This window comes from Sardina pilchardus, chromosome 1 (assembly GCF_963854185.1).
Source record: "Sardina pilchardus chromosome 1, fSarPil1.1, whole genome shotgun sequence".
Classification (NCBI taxonomy): Eukaryota; Metazoa; Chordata; class Actinopteri; order Clupeiformes; family Clupeidae; genus Sardina; species Sardina pilchardus.
The window spans coordinates 10,006,636-10,023,459 of record NC_084994.1 but is presented as its reverse complement, the minus strand read 5'-3'; the positions used below and the strand labels follow the sequence as shown (position 1 = coordinate 10,023,459).

The following is a 16,824-nucleotide window of genomic DNA, read 5'->3' as shown; positions in this document are numbered from 1 at the left end:
AGGTTAAGTGTAGGTAAGACATGCGTTTTGCTTTAGCTGACTTGAGACTATTGTAATGTCATAGCTGTACGGTAAAAAAGCAAAGCTTGCGTTTCTTGTTCTTGAGTAGGCCTATTGATGTATGCTTTGTACCAGTTGTTTTTCACAGATGAATTTGAATGATCACGGTGCAAATATTCTGAATTTTAAGTTTGATTTTGCTACAATAACAATCTACTGGTTTACAAAGTCCTTATGTTACAAAGTATGTTACATGGTAAAACAAAAAAAATGATAATGTGAAAGGGCTTTGGCTTTGGCTGATTTTTCAAATGCCTGCAGTCATACTCCATTCCAGCAGGTGGCAGTAACGTGTAGGGTATTTTGCGAAGAAATGTAATCACTGACAGGAAGTTTTTTTGCCGCGGAGCCGCGGCCGGAGTTTGTCGGAGACCTGCAAAGGAGTGAGGTAATGTTGGTTCCAACTTTCTTTCCTGTACTCAACGCTACTCACATCTTGTCAGACTGTACTCAACGCTACACATCTTGTCAGACCCAGAACTCATCAGATTAACATTGTGTGTGGACCTTTTTAGGTAGGCTACGTGAGAGCTTGATACTGTCATTTTGTATGTTCGATAGCAGCTAGCTGCTAAGCATGTTTGCACATTCTCGTTCGTAAGGAAAAACAAATCCCATGAGAGAATGAATTCGGTTTCAGGACATATGCTGTCTTTGAACAGTTACATTTGAACCATATGGTGCATTCCATTTTAACGGTATTGTTGCTTTCGTCAAACAGTTCCACCGTATGATTGCGGGTTCGAAAACGTTCGCCGAGAACTCGGGGCTAATATAACGGAAAATTGTTTGCAAACGTTCGCCTATGTTTACAAATTTGAACGCACCTCAGTTAGTTTAACAGATTGAGGTTAGCAAGTTCTTTGCAAGTTTGCTCACAACAATCATGTCGTTAACTGTTCAAATGTCGATTACAGGGTTTGGCAGCCACAATCTGTCGGAGAACAGATATTTTTGGGGCACTATGGCTGTAATTGCTCTCGATTAGGCAAAAAAGGCGACGGAGCCTTGGCAGTCGCTGCTCCACTATTGTGGAATCAGCTGCCACCTGATAAAAACGTCCCCCTCCATCACTGCTTTTTAATCCAGGCTCTCTGGCCGCCTCTGCCCTCTAAAGTGCTATATGCTGTCTGTGTTCAGTTCCTTGTTTAACGTGTATGTATGCGTATATGATTTATTACAATGCATGCAGTGCACTGTTCTGTTATCCGAAGTAGTCGTCTTCTCCTAACCACAATTTATTTGCACCTGTCAACTGCCAGCTGCTCATCTAGGCCCGATCAAGTTTAATTGACAGCCAGTTAAATTGGTTGCACCTGCATCAACTGCTCTCTGCTCAACTAGGCCAGCTCTCTCTGCATGTACTAATTTCCTCAAAATTACATTTTCTAGTTTATGTTGATAGACAGAAATTGTAATGGATGCTGTTAGGCAGATTGTCTAATGCAGGGGCGCCTGCAGGAATGAATGCTATGGTATGCACACCAATATATTTTGATATTGTACAGTATTTGTCCGTTTCTCGGTTTTAGGTTTGTGCATTGGTCAGCAAAAAAAAGCCTACATAGCATAACAACATCCACATGCAATAATACAACAAAAACGTCCAACAGTGATCTACTTGGACAACGTTACACATTTAAGTTACTGCTAAGTTACCTTTAGTTTTGTTCTAGCGTACCGTTAACGTCTGGTTTTAAACTTTTGAAGTTGGCTGGTAGATTTCAGACAGAAAATCATATTTCCTATTGAATGGCTGGTGGATTTCACCAGTTCATCTGTCTCTGGCTGGTAAATATTCACATTTCAAAAAGTTAATTTTGACCCCTGGTTGTAATGCTAGTCTAACGTTCTGACAAATACACAAATTGTCTACCTTGTTATTGCCCAACTGCTGCCCCCATCTTCCACTCTTTCTCTTTTCGTTGTTTAAAAGAACTTGCGATGTCCATGATGACTATTGAGTTAGTGATTTAGCTTCACAGTTGCTGCGTTTACATGATGGCTTTAATTCCGAATAAAGCCAAGTTAATTCGGAATAAAAGTAAAAGAGACCATGTAAACGCTTATTCCGCTTGAAAATGATTATTCGGAATCAAACTTAATTCTGAATTAAGTGGTTGGTTTATTCTGATGTTAAAGCGGAATTAACTCCCTCCTTGATCATGTAAACCTTTATTCCAATTCAAAGTTTATTCCGTTTGTTTGGCGAATGCTCGTAGGAAGGAGGAAGAAGAAGCGCATGCTCATTTCATTGCTAATTCGGCTCCATCTTCTCCCCCCCCCCCCTTCTCTGACACTCTTCTCCTCCTCAGTTAGCAAACGTGAAGCTTGACAATATTTTCGAGCTGTTGGTTAAATAGTAGGCCCATTATCAGAATTACTGCGAAAACCGTTTTCATTATGTTATTGTCCATGCTGTAACGTTAACCCGAGATGACAAAAAGGCCGCTAGCCTGCTAAAGTTTGTTTTCTTCCAGTAGACCTTAATTAGGCTGCGTTCATGCGCCTTCAGCGAAATACAATAAAGCGGAATTAACGTATGTTCCATGTAAACGCCAATTCGGAATTATCATTTCCATGTAAACTCGAAGGAGAATAGTTTAATTCTGAATGATTTAATTCAGAATAAACTCATTCGGAATTAAAAGCATCATGTAAATGTGGCCATTGTGTGCTGATAACCATATAGCCGAGTAAAAGAAAACAACAAGTAGCCTAGTTGCGCACCTGCATGCGCAATCTCTCCTGCTCAAACAAAATATGTGCACGTGGATATACAGTAGCTCTGCATTAAGTTAATTTTGATAACGCGTTGACTAACTTCATATAGAAAATTGTAAATAGCCTGATGGCATGCAGCTAATGGGATACTGGACATAGTTGGGAAATGATGGTAGGCCGATTTGATGTGAATACACACGCACAAGGGTAATTTTCTCTCCTTGATGAGTAGTTTCATGGTACGCACAGTGCGTACGGACGTATGCCTGCAGGCGCCACTGGTCTAATGGATGTTAATAGTTTAATGGGTGGATGACTGAATGGTTTGAAGAAGAGGAATGGATAGAAAGTTGGAAGGAATGTGCCTTATCCTTGTAGAATGGAGAGACAGAGAGAGCTGGCCTAGTGCTTTGCTTGGCCCCCACATTGCTGATTGCGTATGTTTACTCTTATATCTTTGTAGCCAAACTCTCAGTTACAGTGAGGTCAAGAATCAATTATCCGTCCGACCATTAAATTTAAAAAATCCACTGGATGAGACCAGTGCTCCATCATGTGACTGTGACCATGGAAACAGCAACAGGTTATTTGTGCTCTTAAAGAGAAACTATGCAGGAATGGCGATTTCATCTCCGGTTTCGTTTTCGTTTTCATTTTCGCTCGTTTTATGCTTGCATATTTCTCTGCAGAGCTTCCCCGACAGCTTTAGCGTGTATATTAATACATATAGGCTATATATAAATATATAATTTGCAAGTGTGGTTCTTCTTGTTCCTTACGCGTCTCAGCCTTCCAGATGTAAACAAGGAGCGATCGCCTCCTGAACAAACTGCAAGGTTGCAATAGCGGATAGGGACACTGGGGGCAGGAGGAAATATTACTGTTTTCGATGAAACTGGTCAGTCAAGCAAAACAACGATTTCTAAGGGATTTTATGACTATGAAAAAAGTTGCATAGGGTCTCTTTAAAATGAGAAGAGTTCTTTAAAACTCTTTTTATTCCTCTGTGTAACTACAGGTTATAACTCTGGATGGAATTATCGTTTGTCCTTCGGGAAGATGGATCTCGGACGGCCCTTTGCTGAACCCCACCTGATGGACCTGAGCATGGTGGAGACAAAAGATATAAAAGAGGAGGACTATGGTGGTCATATGATTCCATGCGAAGATGAAGATGAACAAGACGAAGAAGAAAAGCCCTTTGCAGAGTTCAGCTGTAAAACTGAAACGGACGACGCAGAATACAACATTACTTACAGCGAGCCACTACAGACAACAGCGGAGATTGATGTGAAGATCGAAGACGAGGATGAGCATCTACAAGAGTCCGATTTTCTACAAGAGCGTAAGTCATTTCAAATACACATCCGTCGTATTCATCATATCAAATATAAACGGTATTCGCGTTTCTCTATCATTGAAGACGAGACTAGGGGTAGACTGATTATCTGGGCCGATATTCAGCATTTTTATTGTTATCGGACATTTTTAAGCCAATTTGCCGATTAAAGTTGATTTATTTAAAGATATGAGGCCCCATCACATTAGACGCTGCATGCGCTATGAAACCCATTACTTTCAATGGTTTGAGCGCGCAAGAACTGGTCTGCCGCTGTGCTCAGTATAGCGGCATTTTTGCCGCTTTGCCGCTCTTGCGCTACCGTAGTCAAAGTTCAAATATGTTGAACTTTGACCGCGGCGCGCTGTAAGTCAATGGTCTTTTGCGCGGAGTCCACCGGTAACCACTACAACAATAGTTAGAACGTTACGTCAACCAAGAGCAACCTAGCGGTGAGCGCAGCGCATGCCGTCTCTATTGTGACCACCCCTTTATCGGACATTTTTAAGCCAATTTGCCGATAATGTTGATTTATTTAAAGATACAAGGGAAGACGAAACTGATCTATATTGAGTATATCCAGTATATCACCCACCCCTAGTAGCATCTAATGATCCTTTTAGGTCCTGTTCTATCTTCCCATTCATTTCAAGTGCTTTACATAAATGGATAAGTTTGAAAAGAAGTATGGCTTTATCAGGCCTCATCGAATTACAGCGTAACGTCTCACTCAGTCAGTCTCTATGGTAACCAGGAGATTCTAACATGCATAGTAACTGTGGTACCTCTTCCAGGTGTATCTGAACTCTCACAAATCACAGAAAACAAGATCCACGGACAGAGTGATGAACTCCACCTGCAACAAAAAGCTTTTGCACTACCTTCTAATCGTAAAACTCGCGTGTTAACGCACACTGAAGAGACGCCTCATAAATGTGTCCAGTGTGGAAAGGGATTCACAAGATCCGCAAGTCTTAAACATCACATGCGGCTACACACCGGAGAGAAGCCTCATAAATGTGTCCAGTGTGGAAAGGGATTCACAAGATCCACAAGTCTTAAACATCACATGCGGCTACACACCGGAGAGAAGCCCCATAAATGTGTCCAGTGTGGCAAAGCTTTTACACAAATGTCACATCTTAAAAGCCACATGCGAATACACACGGGAGAGAAGCCTCATCAACGTCATAAATGTCATAAATGTGCCCAGTGTGGAAAAGCTTTTTCGGCCCTTTCAAATCTTAAAAAACATATTCTAACACACACTGGAGAAACGCCTCGTACACACACTGGAGAGACGCCGCATATATGTGTCCAGTGTGGAAAGGGATTCACAAGATCCACAGGTCTTAAACGTCACATGCCAATACACACTGGAGAGAAGCCTCATATATGCGCCCAGTGTGGAAAAGCGTTTTCACTAGACGTATGTCTTAAACGTCACATGCACCGACACAGCGAAGAGAAGCCCCATGAATGTGCCCAGTGTGGAAAAGCTTATTCGCTCCGTTCAAGTCTTAAGAAACATATTCTAACACACACTGGAGAGAAGCCTCATAAATGTGTTGTTGGTAATCCTGTCTTTAGATATAACTACTTATTAATTTAGGCTGGCAAACTCAAGAAAACTTAGGAATCGGGTTTTATTCTTACAAGCAGAGAGGGTAAAAATGAGCTTTAGTCTGAGGAGGCCATGGCCTTTGGATTGGACCAAAGACCATGGCCTCAGCATGTCCTCTCTCTTTCAATCTTTTCAATCTCTCTTTCTGACCAACACTGCTATTTCAACACACTTGTATGAGTATGAACAAAGGGAATAGGGTGCCAAAAACAAGGCAATGTCATTGGTTCACTTAGATGGCTTCAGTCAACCCACTCACACCTAGTCACACCTAGTCACACCGTCTCAGATATCAGGGGGATATCATATATATATATATATCAGAAACATCACTTATAGAATATTCCAAACATTCTTACACTGGAATCATTACAATCCTTACACTGAGACTATCATAATGATACCAGACATGAATACATTTACATTTCATGAAATATAGATATATTACATCAAGGTAGAATCCTTTGTCTTAGTGTGAGTTGGTTGAAGTTTCACATTACAAAGAATGGCATGTTGGCGATTAGCATTTCACAGGGGGAGGGGTAAGTGTTTTTTTTGTATTTTTGTATTTTTTCTTTGTTTATTTAACGTGGGCAATGTGTATAACTCAACCACAGTGTATAACTCAGCCAGATTATAGGTTAATTTGTGTCTGTTGTCCCTAGGCTGGAGGTGATGTTATGAATGCTAGCATATTCTTGATAGAAGCCATTTATATCGGAGAGTGCACTCTTAATTTTACTGTTGAATGAACTGAGTAGCACATGAAATATGTTGTGAAACACACACAAGGAAAAAAATACACAAGGTGTAATAACATCAATGTTAGTGGAAAATTTAAGCGAACAATGTAAACGAGTGTTTTTTGTTGACTTGATAAAAAAAAAGATATGTGATTAGCCTGACATGATTATTTTTGTTTGTGTTTGCCAATATAATTTAATTGAGTGTTAATGATACCCTATGTTTTTTCACAGAAAATAAAGAGAGGAAACATTATTTAAACCATGTTTGTGGACAATCAGTATTTTTGTGTAGGTCAAGTGTAGGTACGTTTTCAATGTGTTGCTTAAATTGAGTTGAAACTATAGTACGTCAGTGGTACAGTGAAAATAAAACCTTCCGTAATGTCTTGTTCTTGCGTATTGCTGTATAGTACAGTATACGGTTTCCAGTTGCTGTAGAAGTATACGGTTTCCACAGATGAATTTATTGACTGTAATTCAAAGGCGTAATCAATAGATGTTGTAATATAAAATTGCATTTGAGTCCTCCTGTCATTCAGTCATCTATATTTTGTTTATTGCCATGACAACTCAGTGTTGTTACATCAGTCATGTAAGTTGACACTGTCCTTTAATAATGGCACACAGTAGCCTACTACTACTGACAAACCAGGGGAGGAGGCTGAATCAGACTCCATCACAAAGTCCTTACAAAATATTTGTTAAAGGAACCGTATGTAAGATTTTGGCCAAAACTGGTACTGCAATCACTTTCAAAATACTGTAGAGTGGTTTAAAATAGAATAGAATAGAATATATACTTTTTTGATCCCGTGAGGGAAATTCAGTTCTCTGCATTTAACCCAATTTAACTGAATTAGTGAACACAGCACACAGTGAACACACAGTGAGGTGAATCACACAACCCAGAGCAGTGAGCTGCCTGCCCAACCAGCGGCGCTCGGGGAGCAGTGAGGGGTTAGGTGCCTTGCTCAAGGGCACTTCAGCCATGGTGGACTGGTCGGGGATCGAACCGGCAACCCTCCGGTTACAAGCCCGGTGCGCTAACCAGTACACCACGGCTGCCCCTAAAACCGTATGTAAGATTTTGGCCAAAACTGGTACTGCAATCACTTTCAAAATACTGTAGAGTGGTGTATCCACTCCCCGTCCCCCCTGAGTCAAAGTTGTCAACCCAGATGCCGAAACACTACTGACTTTGTGATTAGTAGATAAGTGTAGGGCGGCGCATCAGATCACAACACAACATAACATCAACATCAGTTGAGGGCTGCAACTTCACTTTTAAATAATATCTTGGCCGGACTTCAGTTGTCAGTGATAAGTACAAGTATTTGAAGTGAGCATGATTTCTTAATGTCTAGTCACAAAAATGAGATATTGTTGGAATCCTTGGACCAAACAGAGTTCAACCTAATTTTTGCCATGATAAATTTACAGCCATATTGGATTCCAGAGAAACTAAACAAAACGAAAGTGAAACCAAATTTTCACAGGTCACAAAGTGTGTCATGTGTCATCACCAAACCTGACACACATCATATCTAGACCATTATACATGAATTACTTTCTGTTATTTTCTTCTTGGGACATCAACATAATTTGGCTGCAATATTGAATTTAAAGGAATGGTATGTAAGAAATGTATTTCAATTAATCAATGGCCCTGATATGTCACTAGTGCCATGATAAATTTACCGCCTGGAATCTCTGGAATCCAATATGGCGGTAAGTTTATCATGGCAAAAATAGGTTGAACTCTGTTTGGTCCAAGGATTCCAACGATATCTCATTTTTGAAAATCAGACAGACAGATCAAAAGTTAGGTGCATGGACAGACTCCAAGGAGGCGGACCTGGGTTGGTGATGAGAAGCTCTCTCTCCAAGACAACAGAGAAGGAGCCCTGACTGTGTCCATCTCCAGCTTCAGCACCAGTGATGCTGGGTCCTACTGGTGTGGAGTGGACATGGGGGATTATGAGGCCTTGATCACACATGCACAGCTGAGAGCTAAGTCTAGTGCTATCACTTCATTATCCCTTCCATTCTAAATATTTCTGAAAAATGCATCACAATGATGCTCCAAGAAAACAAAATCAATGCTGTTCTATCAATAAGTCTGTATGAATATGGCATTGTTTAGTTTTTTATAAGGTTGTTGATGCAGAGTCGTGTTGTGTGAACACTATCAGAATGACTGGACTCCTTGAAGGACACTCAGTCAACATCAGCTGCCCTTACCCACAAGGCTATGAAGACACAGAGAAATTCTTCTGTAAGGGAGCGAGTCGGAATGACTGTGTGGATCAAACTACAGTCAAGAACTCGAGTGTCCGGTTGGTCAATGGAACGTTCTCTGCATTTGACGATGCTGTCACCAAGAACGTCAAAGTGGAGATGAAAGGCCTGAGAGCAGAGGATTCTGGGACATATTGGTGTGGGTTTGACAGAAGATGGAAACCGGCCAACTACACAAGAGTCATATTGTCTGTGGGTAAGTGATTTAGTTACTGTACATGTAGCATTTTTGTAGTGTTTTGATGATCACATTTATGTCACCTTCTAAGGTGTTCTTTTTATCCCTTGATACATGAGGTTAGCCTGATGAGCCAGACCCACATCAAGATGTCGGGTCTGGGAACTCACCGTAGTCAGGGCTCAATCGGAGGGGTGGGATAAGCAGTTGTCTTTCAAATTCCATCTCCGCAATAGGATAATGCTAAACGAATCATCTTCTTGTTTTCAAGTAGCAGGCTGCGTAACCTTTCCTCTCCACGCAATAGGATAACGCTAAACGAATCATCTGCTTGTTTTCAAATAGCAGGATGTGTTACCGTCGCAACTTCTGGTCGCATGTCAGTCACCATTATGTTAAGCCCGCCCACCGACTTTATACACGCTGTGATTGGCCCGCTTGATTTTCCAGCTCTCAGCTCCTAAGCTCTATGGATCGTGCCTAGACTGCCCCGCCAGCCAAATTACACTTGCTGCCGCTAGGGGCGTCTACATTTCTAGGCTAACATGAGGTCCCACAGAGGCCAGTAAAACAACAATTTCAAATATTCTACCATCCTCATCTTCCTCATCTTCAGCTGCATTCTCTTCATCACCAGCAGCATCATCAGCATCTTTATCATCGATAGCAGCAACAAAATCACCATCACCAACAAATGCTATATAGTAAACTTTATTTGCACTTTCATAAACTGTATATTTTGAAAGGTTGCAGTACCACTAACGCATATCAGGAACGTAATGTCCTGGTCTGTCTCTTCCCCAGAACTGGATCTGGTCGTCCCAGTAGCCATGAGTGGAACAGTACTGATCATCATCATCATCATCATCATCATCATCTGGAAATGCAAGAGAAAGATGACACATGGTGGGATAGTTATTTATGGTTTAGACACTGAACATCAACACACATGTACAGTGAGGAGCATATGTATTTGATACCATGCCAAAACAGGAATATAAAATCATCATTTGACAATTGATCTTAATGCCTTAATTAAAAAAAATAGTAAAAATAAAAAATCAAAATATACAATGACTAAGAAAAATATACAATTCCAAAGAACAGATATCTAATAATTCGGACCATATTGAGGGGAAAAAACCCAGCTGGAATTGTCCTTCAAACTATTCACCTGGTTGCTAAAGAAAAATAGATTCCACTGGTGCGGCTACCATCATCTGGTGGTCAGAGAACCATAATAACATCTCTATCCAGCATAGAAAAAGGGAGCTATATTTCGGATGACTAAACAACCTGGAATAAAATTGAGTTCCCAACTATATTTGAATGCAGCATGTCTCTTGAATGAAGCGTTTGAAAAATAAAGAAAATAAAGAAAATTGAATATACTTTACCCTCCAGTTCCTTAAATATGGTCATGAATTCTGCCTGTGTATCTGCAAAGGAACGTTAAGAAATTGAAAAGTTATGATTCAAGAAATGTAGATCTTAAAAATCTAAACTCTGAGACTTGAGTACAATTTACAATAAAGCAGGGGTATCACTAGACCCAAAACTCTACCAAAGCACAATCCAATCTAATAATCATCTGCTTTCAAATAGGCAATATGATCTATCAAAAAAATATATTATTTGCGGGGGCACTGCAGTTCTAGCCTGGAAAAATCCAGACCCTGGAGATCTTTCAGATTAAGGATCTAGCCACAAAAAAACGTAATGGCCTAACTCGGGGGGAGGCACCATGCATTTGAAAATCTCACTGCACACAATTGGATAACAGTACAACCAATGTTCACTCTGACTGATTGCGGACTTCGATGCAATTGGATAACACTACGACCAATGTTTACTGACTTGAACGATGCAGCGTTGTTGTCATCAGTTTAGCTCTCCTTTGGCCCACTTATATCATATACACCGATTTGATCGGTTACCCCCGATGGTTGGGGTAAATGTAACGTGCATCATTGCTCATTGCCAGAGTATCTTGCGGACACAATTCAAATTGTGCTCTCGTAAAACTCTGGTTTTCCAGGGTACCGCAGTTCAATACTGGGGCACTTGTCCCAGTAAAAGGGGTCAAGTGACACTTATATTCTGTCAATTCCTATCACACCTTATTGGAGATGACTTCTGCACTATAAACCAGACATTTATGTTCTTGCATAGAATTAGAAACTACAATACAAACTGTAGACCTATCCCATGAATATGAATCTCATCTGGATAATCTAATGTTGACAATTTCTATTTTTATTTCTATTTCTATTTTTATTTTTTTCATTTCTATTTTTATTTTCATTTCTATTTCTTTTCAGCATTACATTAACTGGCATCTTTTACGTTACTGTACATTTTCTCTATAGTAGTAGTGGTTTCAGTAACCAGTTTTTCTTTTTTCTACAATCATAATCAGTTTATCATTACCATTAGCCTGATTGCCGTCGACTTTAAAGGCTCTGCGAGACTTTAGTCTGACCAAGAGCCTGTGTTAAACGGTTTCTCCAAGGTTTGGTTGACCCGCCTCCTTTAAGTGCCTCGATTTGCTACTGGTCGATGTCAGAAAGGGGTTTGCCGAGTTTAAACCAATAACAACACTCTTTCCTCTGCCTTGAACACGCCTCTACCCAGAGCCGTTGGAGCTGCTCAAAGTTGATTGGTTCTCGACCAAAGGGGGCAGTTCCGCAGTTTTGCCGAATTCAGAAATCCTGCCCGATAAGCAGTTGGCCAGACCAGCGACAGCAACGCCGAAGGTGTTAGGCTACGTCACTGGGAGGGCGTGCCAAGCTACATTACCATTACTTTCATTACAGTGCATGAAAATGCACTGTACTGTTCTTCCAAGTCTTCTTCCGCAACTTCTTATTACAGTGCATGAAAATGCACTGTACTGTTCTTCCTAGACTTCTTATTATTATTAGAGTGCATGAAAATGCACTCTACTGTTATCCGATTTATTCTTATAGGTCATTATTCTTCTAACGCTTTTTGTGCGTGCAATTCAACTTCAACCGTTTAACGTAGAAACTTCATTCAAACTGCGCTGCGTAGGTCTTACTTAGGTGACTTCAGCTATGTATTTTTCAACTTTGAAAACTTTATCGTTGAATTTATATTAATTTTTTAAAACATTTTTTCTCCCATAGACTTAACATTGGATTATGACATCATAATAGGGCAATTAGAATCTTATGCCAGGTGGCCAGCCCAACCTGCAGCAGCTCTCTCTCTCTCAGGCTTTAAGCATACAATCTCTCTGAAGACTACACATATCCTGTTAAACTGTTTCCTCTGTCCACACCTGTTTCAAAATAAAAGTCCTCACTGCAATAATACACTATTAAATCATTTGACCATTGAAACTACTCAACTATTTAACTGTTCAACCATTCCAACTGTCAGTTATCATCAACTATGCCTCCAGTCAACTACATGAAACCTCCATGTACCTAGCAACCAACATAGCAACCATTAAAATTAAGTGTTTATGACCGTTTCCATAGCAACCAACATGATTATACTGCAGTAACTTCTTGTTTCCTGATAGTGGCCACCATGGATACCCTAGCAACAAATGTTTCAAAATAAAAGTCCTCACTAGCAAGTTAGCTAGTTAGCATAGTTAGCATTTTTAGCATAACTGCAAAAAATCATCAACTAAGTTAGCTAATCAACCTGGTTAGCATTGTTAGCAAATCTAGCATTGTTAGCATAGTTAGCATTTTTAGCATTACTGCTAGAAATCATCGGTTAAGTTAGCTAATCAACCTGGTTAGCATTGTTAGTAAAGTTAGCATTGCTAACATAATTAGCATTTTTAGCACAACTGCTAGAAATCATTAGCTAAGTTAGCTAATCAACATTTTAACATGAATAGAAATCATTAGTTAAGTTAGAACTGGAACGTTTCATCTTTAAACTGTCTACCTTCACACCATCAACTCTCTGTAAACTATGCAACCACCATGTTTACCCTAGCTACACCTTAGTAACCATATCAACATTATCTATCTATTTTTGCATTTTCATGCACTGGTAATTCCTTGGAATTGCATTTCTAGTTCTTCTTCTAACGCACGCAATTCAGCTTGAACCGTTTAACATAGAAACTTCATTCAAACGTTGTTGCGTAGGTCTTGCTTATGCCATGTGTGCTTTGTATTTTTCAACTTTGTAACTTTTATACTTTTTAAACTATTAGTTAAAAGCTATTACAATTTCCCCCATAGACTTAACATTGCTCATTATGACATCACGGCAGCAATTAGAATCTTAAGCCAGGTGGCCGGCCACCTGGGCACCAACTGTCAGTTTCTCTCAGGCTCCTCTCTGAAGACTACATATTCTGTTCCCCTGTATCCTCTGCGCACAACAGTATCAAAATAAGTCCTCCTAATTCCATCCAACTTTATATCCATTCATCTTCTTCAAACCATTCACTCATCCACCCATTCTAAACAGTCTGCCTATCAACATCAATTAGACTCTACATTGAACTTTTAAACAATCTACTCTGTCTCAGGCTGGCTCTCTTAAGACTAGCCAGTTAAATTGATTACACCTGTATCTGTATCCACTACTCTCAGTAGAGAGCTGTGTCTCTCCATTCTACAAGAATATAAGGCACATTCCATCCAACATTCTATCCATTCATCTTCTTCAGACCATTCACTCATCCACCCATTAAACTGTCTATCAACATCTATTAAACAATCTGTCTATCAACATCCATTTAACTCTCTGTCTATCAACATTAATTAGACTATCTACATTCAACTTTTAAATTATTTACTCTGTCTCAGGCTTTAAGCACACTCTGGCTCTCTTAAGACTAGCCAGTTAAATTGATTACACCTGTGTCAACTACTCTCAGAGAGCTGTATCAGTGTCTCTCTTAACAAGAATATAAGGCACATTCCATCCAACCTTCTATCCATTCATCTTCTTCAGACCATTCACTCATCCACCCATTAAACTGTCAATCAATATCTATTAAACAATCTGCCTATCAACATCCATTAAACATTCTGTCTATCAACATTAATTAGACTACATACAACTTTTAAAGTATTTACTGTGGGTCCCTCTCAAGCAGCGTTTATATGTCCTCCCTCGCTCCTCGATCCTCAATGATCTACATAAAGAAAGATAGAAGAAGGGCTAGACCAGGGCTATTCAACTTCAGTACCAAGAGGGCCGAATGGAAAAATCACTGGGTTTTCAGGGGCCGCATAAAATAAGACGCCGCAAAATAATTGTATCCAACAATATTTGATAAAATCAGAGTAAAATTCAGTTCAATTCAATTGAATTTTACACACTGGCATAGAAACTAAGAACATAGCCTATTATCCATATCCATAAAAAAAAATCTTCTCAGACAGGTAATAGGCTGCCACACAAACTATACAAGTATTTGTATATACATAGTATTTCATACCTGATGTCATGCATCAGTGGGAAAAATTGCAGTGTTGATTTAACTAGCCTACTTCAAGATAATTAGGCTCATAAGTGTTTCAAACACACACAGTAGCCTACAGCGCCAATCTCTCAAATATACTTAGCATTGAATTTAAAGAAAAAGTAATGCCAGCTCTGCCTCTGTTTATCTATTTCACGATTTCTTACCGTCAAAGATTCTAAACTTCGAGCCTGAGCAAATCACAAACAATAACATTCCCACGAGTGGAGTGAAGATGGCTCTGTCTAAAGAAGCGTCTAATTGACAACGAGAATCGTTCATTTTACCCTCTGCAACAAGTACGAGACGTTCATGTTTATTGTGCAACGAATCCATCGCTGGAAAGGAATATAAAGTCAAGAGGCAATTCTCTACAAACCAAAGCTCCTTCACTAACTTTCCCGAGGGCTCGGAGGAACGGAGACCGGGTATGATTGTAACATTTTTGATTTGCGCACGCAAATTTAGGTTTAGAATCTTTGGCGGTAAGAAATCGTAATTTAATCAACATTTAATGATAAGATTTAAAACTAGTTACACATTTGGAAATGTCAGTTTGTGTAGTGATGTGCTGTGTTCTCTGAGTGAAGATAACTGGAAGAATTAGTCTGGCCAATAGGGGCGGGCCGACAGTGCGCTACTCGCCAATCATATGAAGATCTATGCACACCCGTCAAAGCGAGTTCATTCTCATGACGAGACACGCGGGCCACAGGAAATTTGAAGCGGGCCACATCTGGCCCGCGGGCCGCTAGTTGAATAGGCCTGGGCTAGACTATCCCATTGTTGCCGCTCCATCATTCTTTAAGTAGATCAGTGAGGAGCGAGAGAGGACGCGTAAACGCTATGAGAGGCACCTTCTGTCTCAGGCTTTAAGCATACAATCTCATTAAGACTACAGATCCTGTTTCACTACTTCCTCTGTCCACAACTGTTTCAAAATAAAGGTCCTCACTGCAACAATACACTATTAAATCATTTAACCATTGAAACTACTCAACTATTGAACTGTTCAACCATTCCAACTGTCAGTTATCATCCACTATGCCTCCAGTCAACTACATGAAACCTCCATGTACCTAGCAACCAACATAGCAACCATTAAAATTAAGTGTTAATGACCATTTCCATAGCAACCAACATGATTATACTGCAGTAACTTCTTGTTTCCTGATAGTGGCCACCATGGATACCCTAACAACAAATGTTTCAAAATAAAAGTCCTCACTAGCAAGTTAGCTAGTTAACATGGTTAGCATTGTTAACAAATCTAGCATTGTTAGCATAGTTAGCATTTTTAGCATTACTGCTAGAAATCATCGGTTAAGTTAGCGAATCAACCTGGTTAGCATTGTTAGTAAAGTTAGCATTGCTAGCATAATTAGCATTTTTAGCGTAACTGCTAGAAATCATTAGCTAAGTTAGCTAATCAACATTTTAACATGAATAGAAATCATTAGTTAAGTTAGAACTGGAATGTTTCATCTTTAAACTGTCTACCTTCACACTATCAACTCTCTGTAAACTATGCAACCACCATGTTTATCCTAGCTACACCTTAGTAACCATATCTACATTATCTATCTATTTTTGCATTTTCATGCACTGGTAATTCCTTGGAATTGCATTTCTAGTTATTACAGTGCATGAAAATGCACTGTACTGTTCTTCCTCGGTCTTCTTCTTCTTCTTCTTCTTCTTATTATTACAGTGCATGAAAATGCACTGTACTGTTCTTCCTAGGCTTCTTATTCTTCTTCTTCTAACGCTCGCAATTCAGCTTCAACCGTTTAACGTAGAAACTTCATTCAAACGTTGTTGCGTAGGTCTTGCTTATGCCATGTGTGCTTTGTATTTTTCAACTTTGTAACTTTTATACTTTTTAAACTATGAATTAAAAAACGATTTCCCCATAGATTTAACACTGAGCTATTTCCCCATAGACTTAACATTGCTCATTATGACATCATGGCAGCAATTAGAATCTTAGGCCAGGTGGCCGGCCACCTGGGCACCAACTGTCAGTTTCTCTGGCTTTAAGCATACAGTCTCTCAGAAGACTACATATCCTGTTAACTGTTTCCTCTGTCCACAACTGTTTCAAAATAAAAGTCCTCACTGCAATAATACACTATTAAATCATTTAACCATTGAAACTACTCAACTATTGAACTGTTCAACCATTCCAACTGTCAGTTATCATCCACTATGCCTCCAGTCAACTACATGAAACCTCCATGTACCTAGCAACCAACATAGCAACCATTAAAATGAAGTGTTTATGACCGTTTCCATAGCAACCAACATGATTATACTGCAGTAACTTCTTGTTTCCTGATAGTGGCCACCATGGATACCCTGGCAACAAATGTTTCAAAATAAAAGTCC

At 39.7% G+C, this 16,824-nt stretch overlaps 1 protein-coding gene and 1 pseudogene across 3 annotated transcripts; one reads left to right on the top strand and one right to left on the bottom strand.

Moving 5' to 3' along the window:
- The window catches only part of LOC134076331 (zinc finger protein 850-like), a 769,162-nt pseudogene that overhangs the window by 593,324 nt on the left and 159,014 nt on the right, over window positions 1-16,824 (bottom strand).
- On the top strand, window positions 317-6,746 carry LOC134095478 (zinc finger protein 239-like). Of its 3 annotated transcripts, none has more exons than XM_062549089.1 (3): window positions 317-448; window positions 3,803-4,129; window positions 4,918-6,746. In XM_062549089.1, exons 2-3 carry the CDS (start codon window positions 3,844-3,846, stop codon window positions 5,733-5,735), a joined length of 1,104 nt encoding a protein of 367 aa, XP_062405073.1. In that variant the 5' UTR covers window positions 317-448; window positions 3,803-3,843; the 3' UTR covers window positions 5,736-6,746. The 3 variants fall into 3 exon arrangements, with proteins under 3 accessions (XP_062405073.1, XP_062405157.1, XP_062405231.1); XM_062549173.1 differs by having other exon boundaries at window positions 447-575; XM_062549247.1 differs by lacking the exon at window positions 317-448 and adding an exon at window positions 3,592-3,682.

What these genes read in the sequence shown, in the direction of transcription:
- LOC134095478 (XM_062549089.1), top strand. Translation starts at nt 3,844, where the DNA reads ATGGATCTCGGACGGCCCTTTGCTGAACCCCACCTGATGGACCTGAGC. An exon ending in GTCCGATTTTCTACAAGAGC is followed by an intron (nt 4,130 to 4,917) that starts GTAAGTCATTTC and finishes TACCTCTTCCAG; the next exon opens with GTGTATCTGAACTCTCACAA.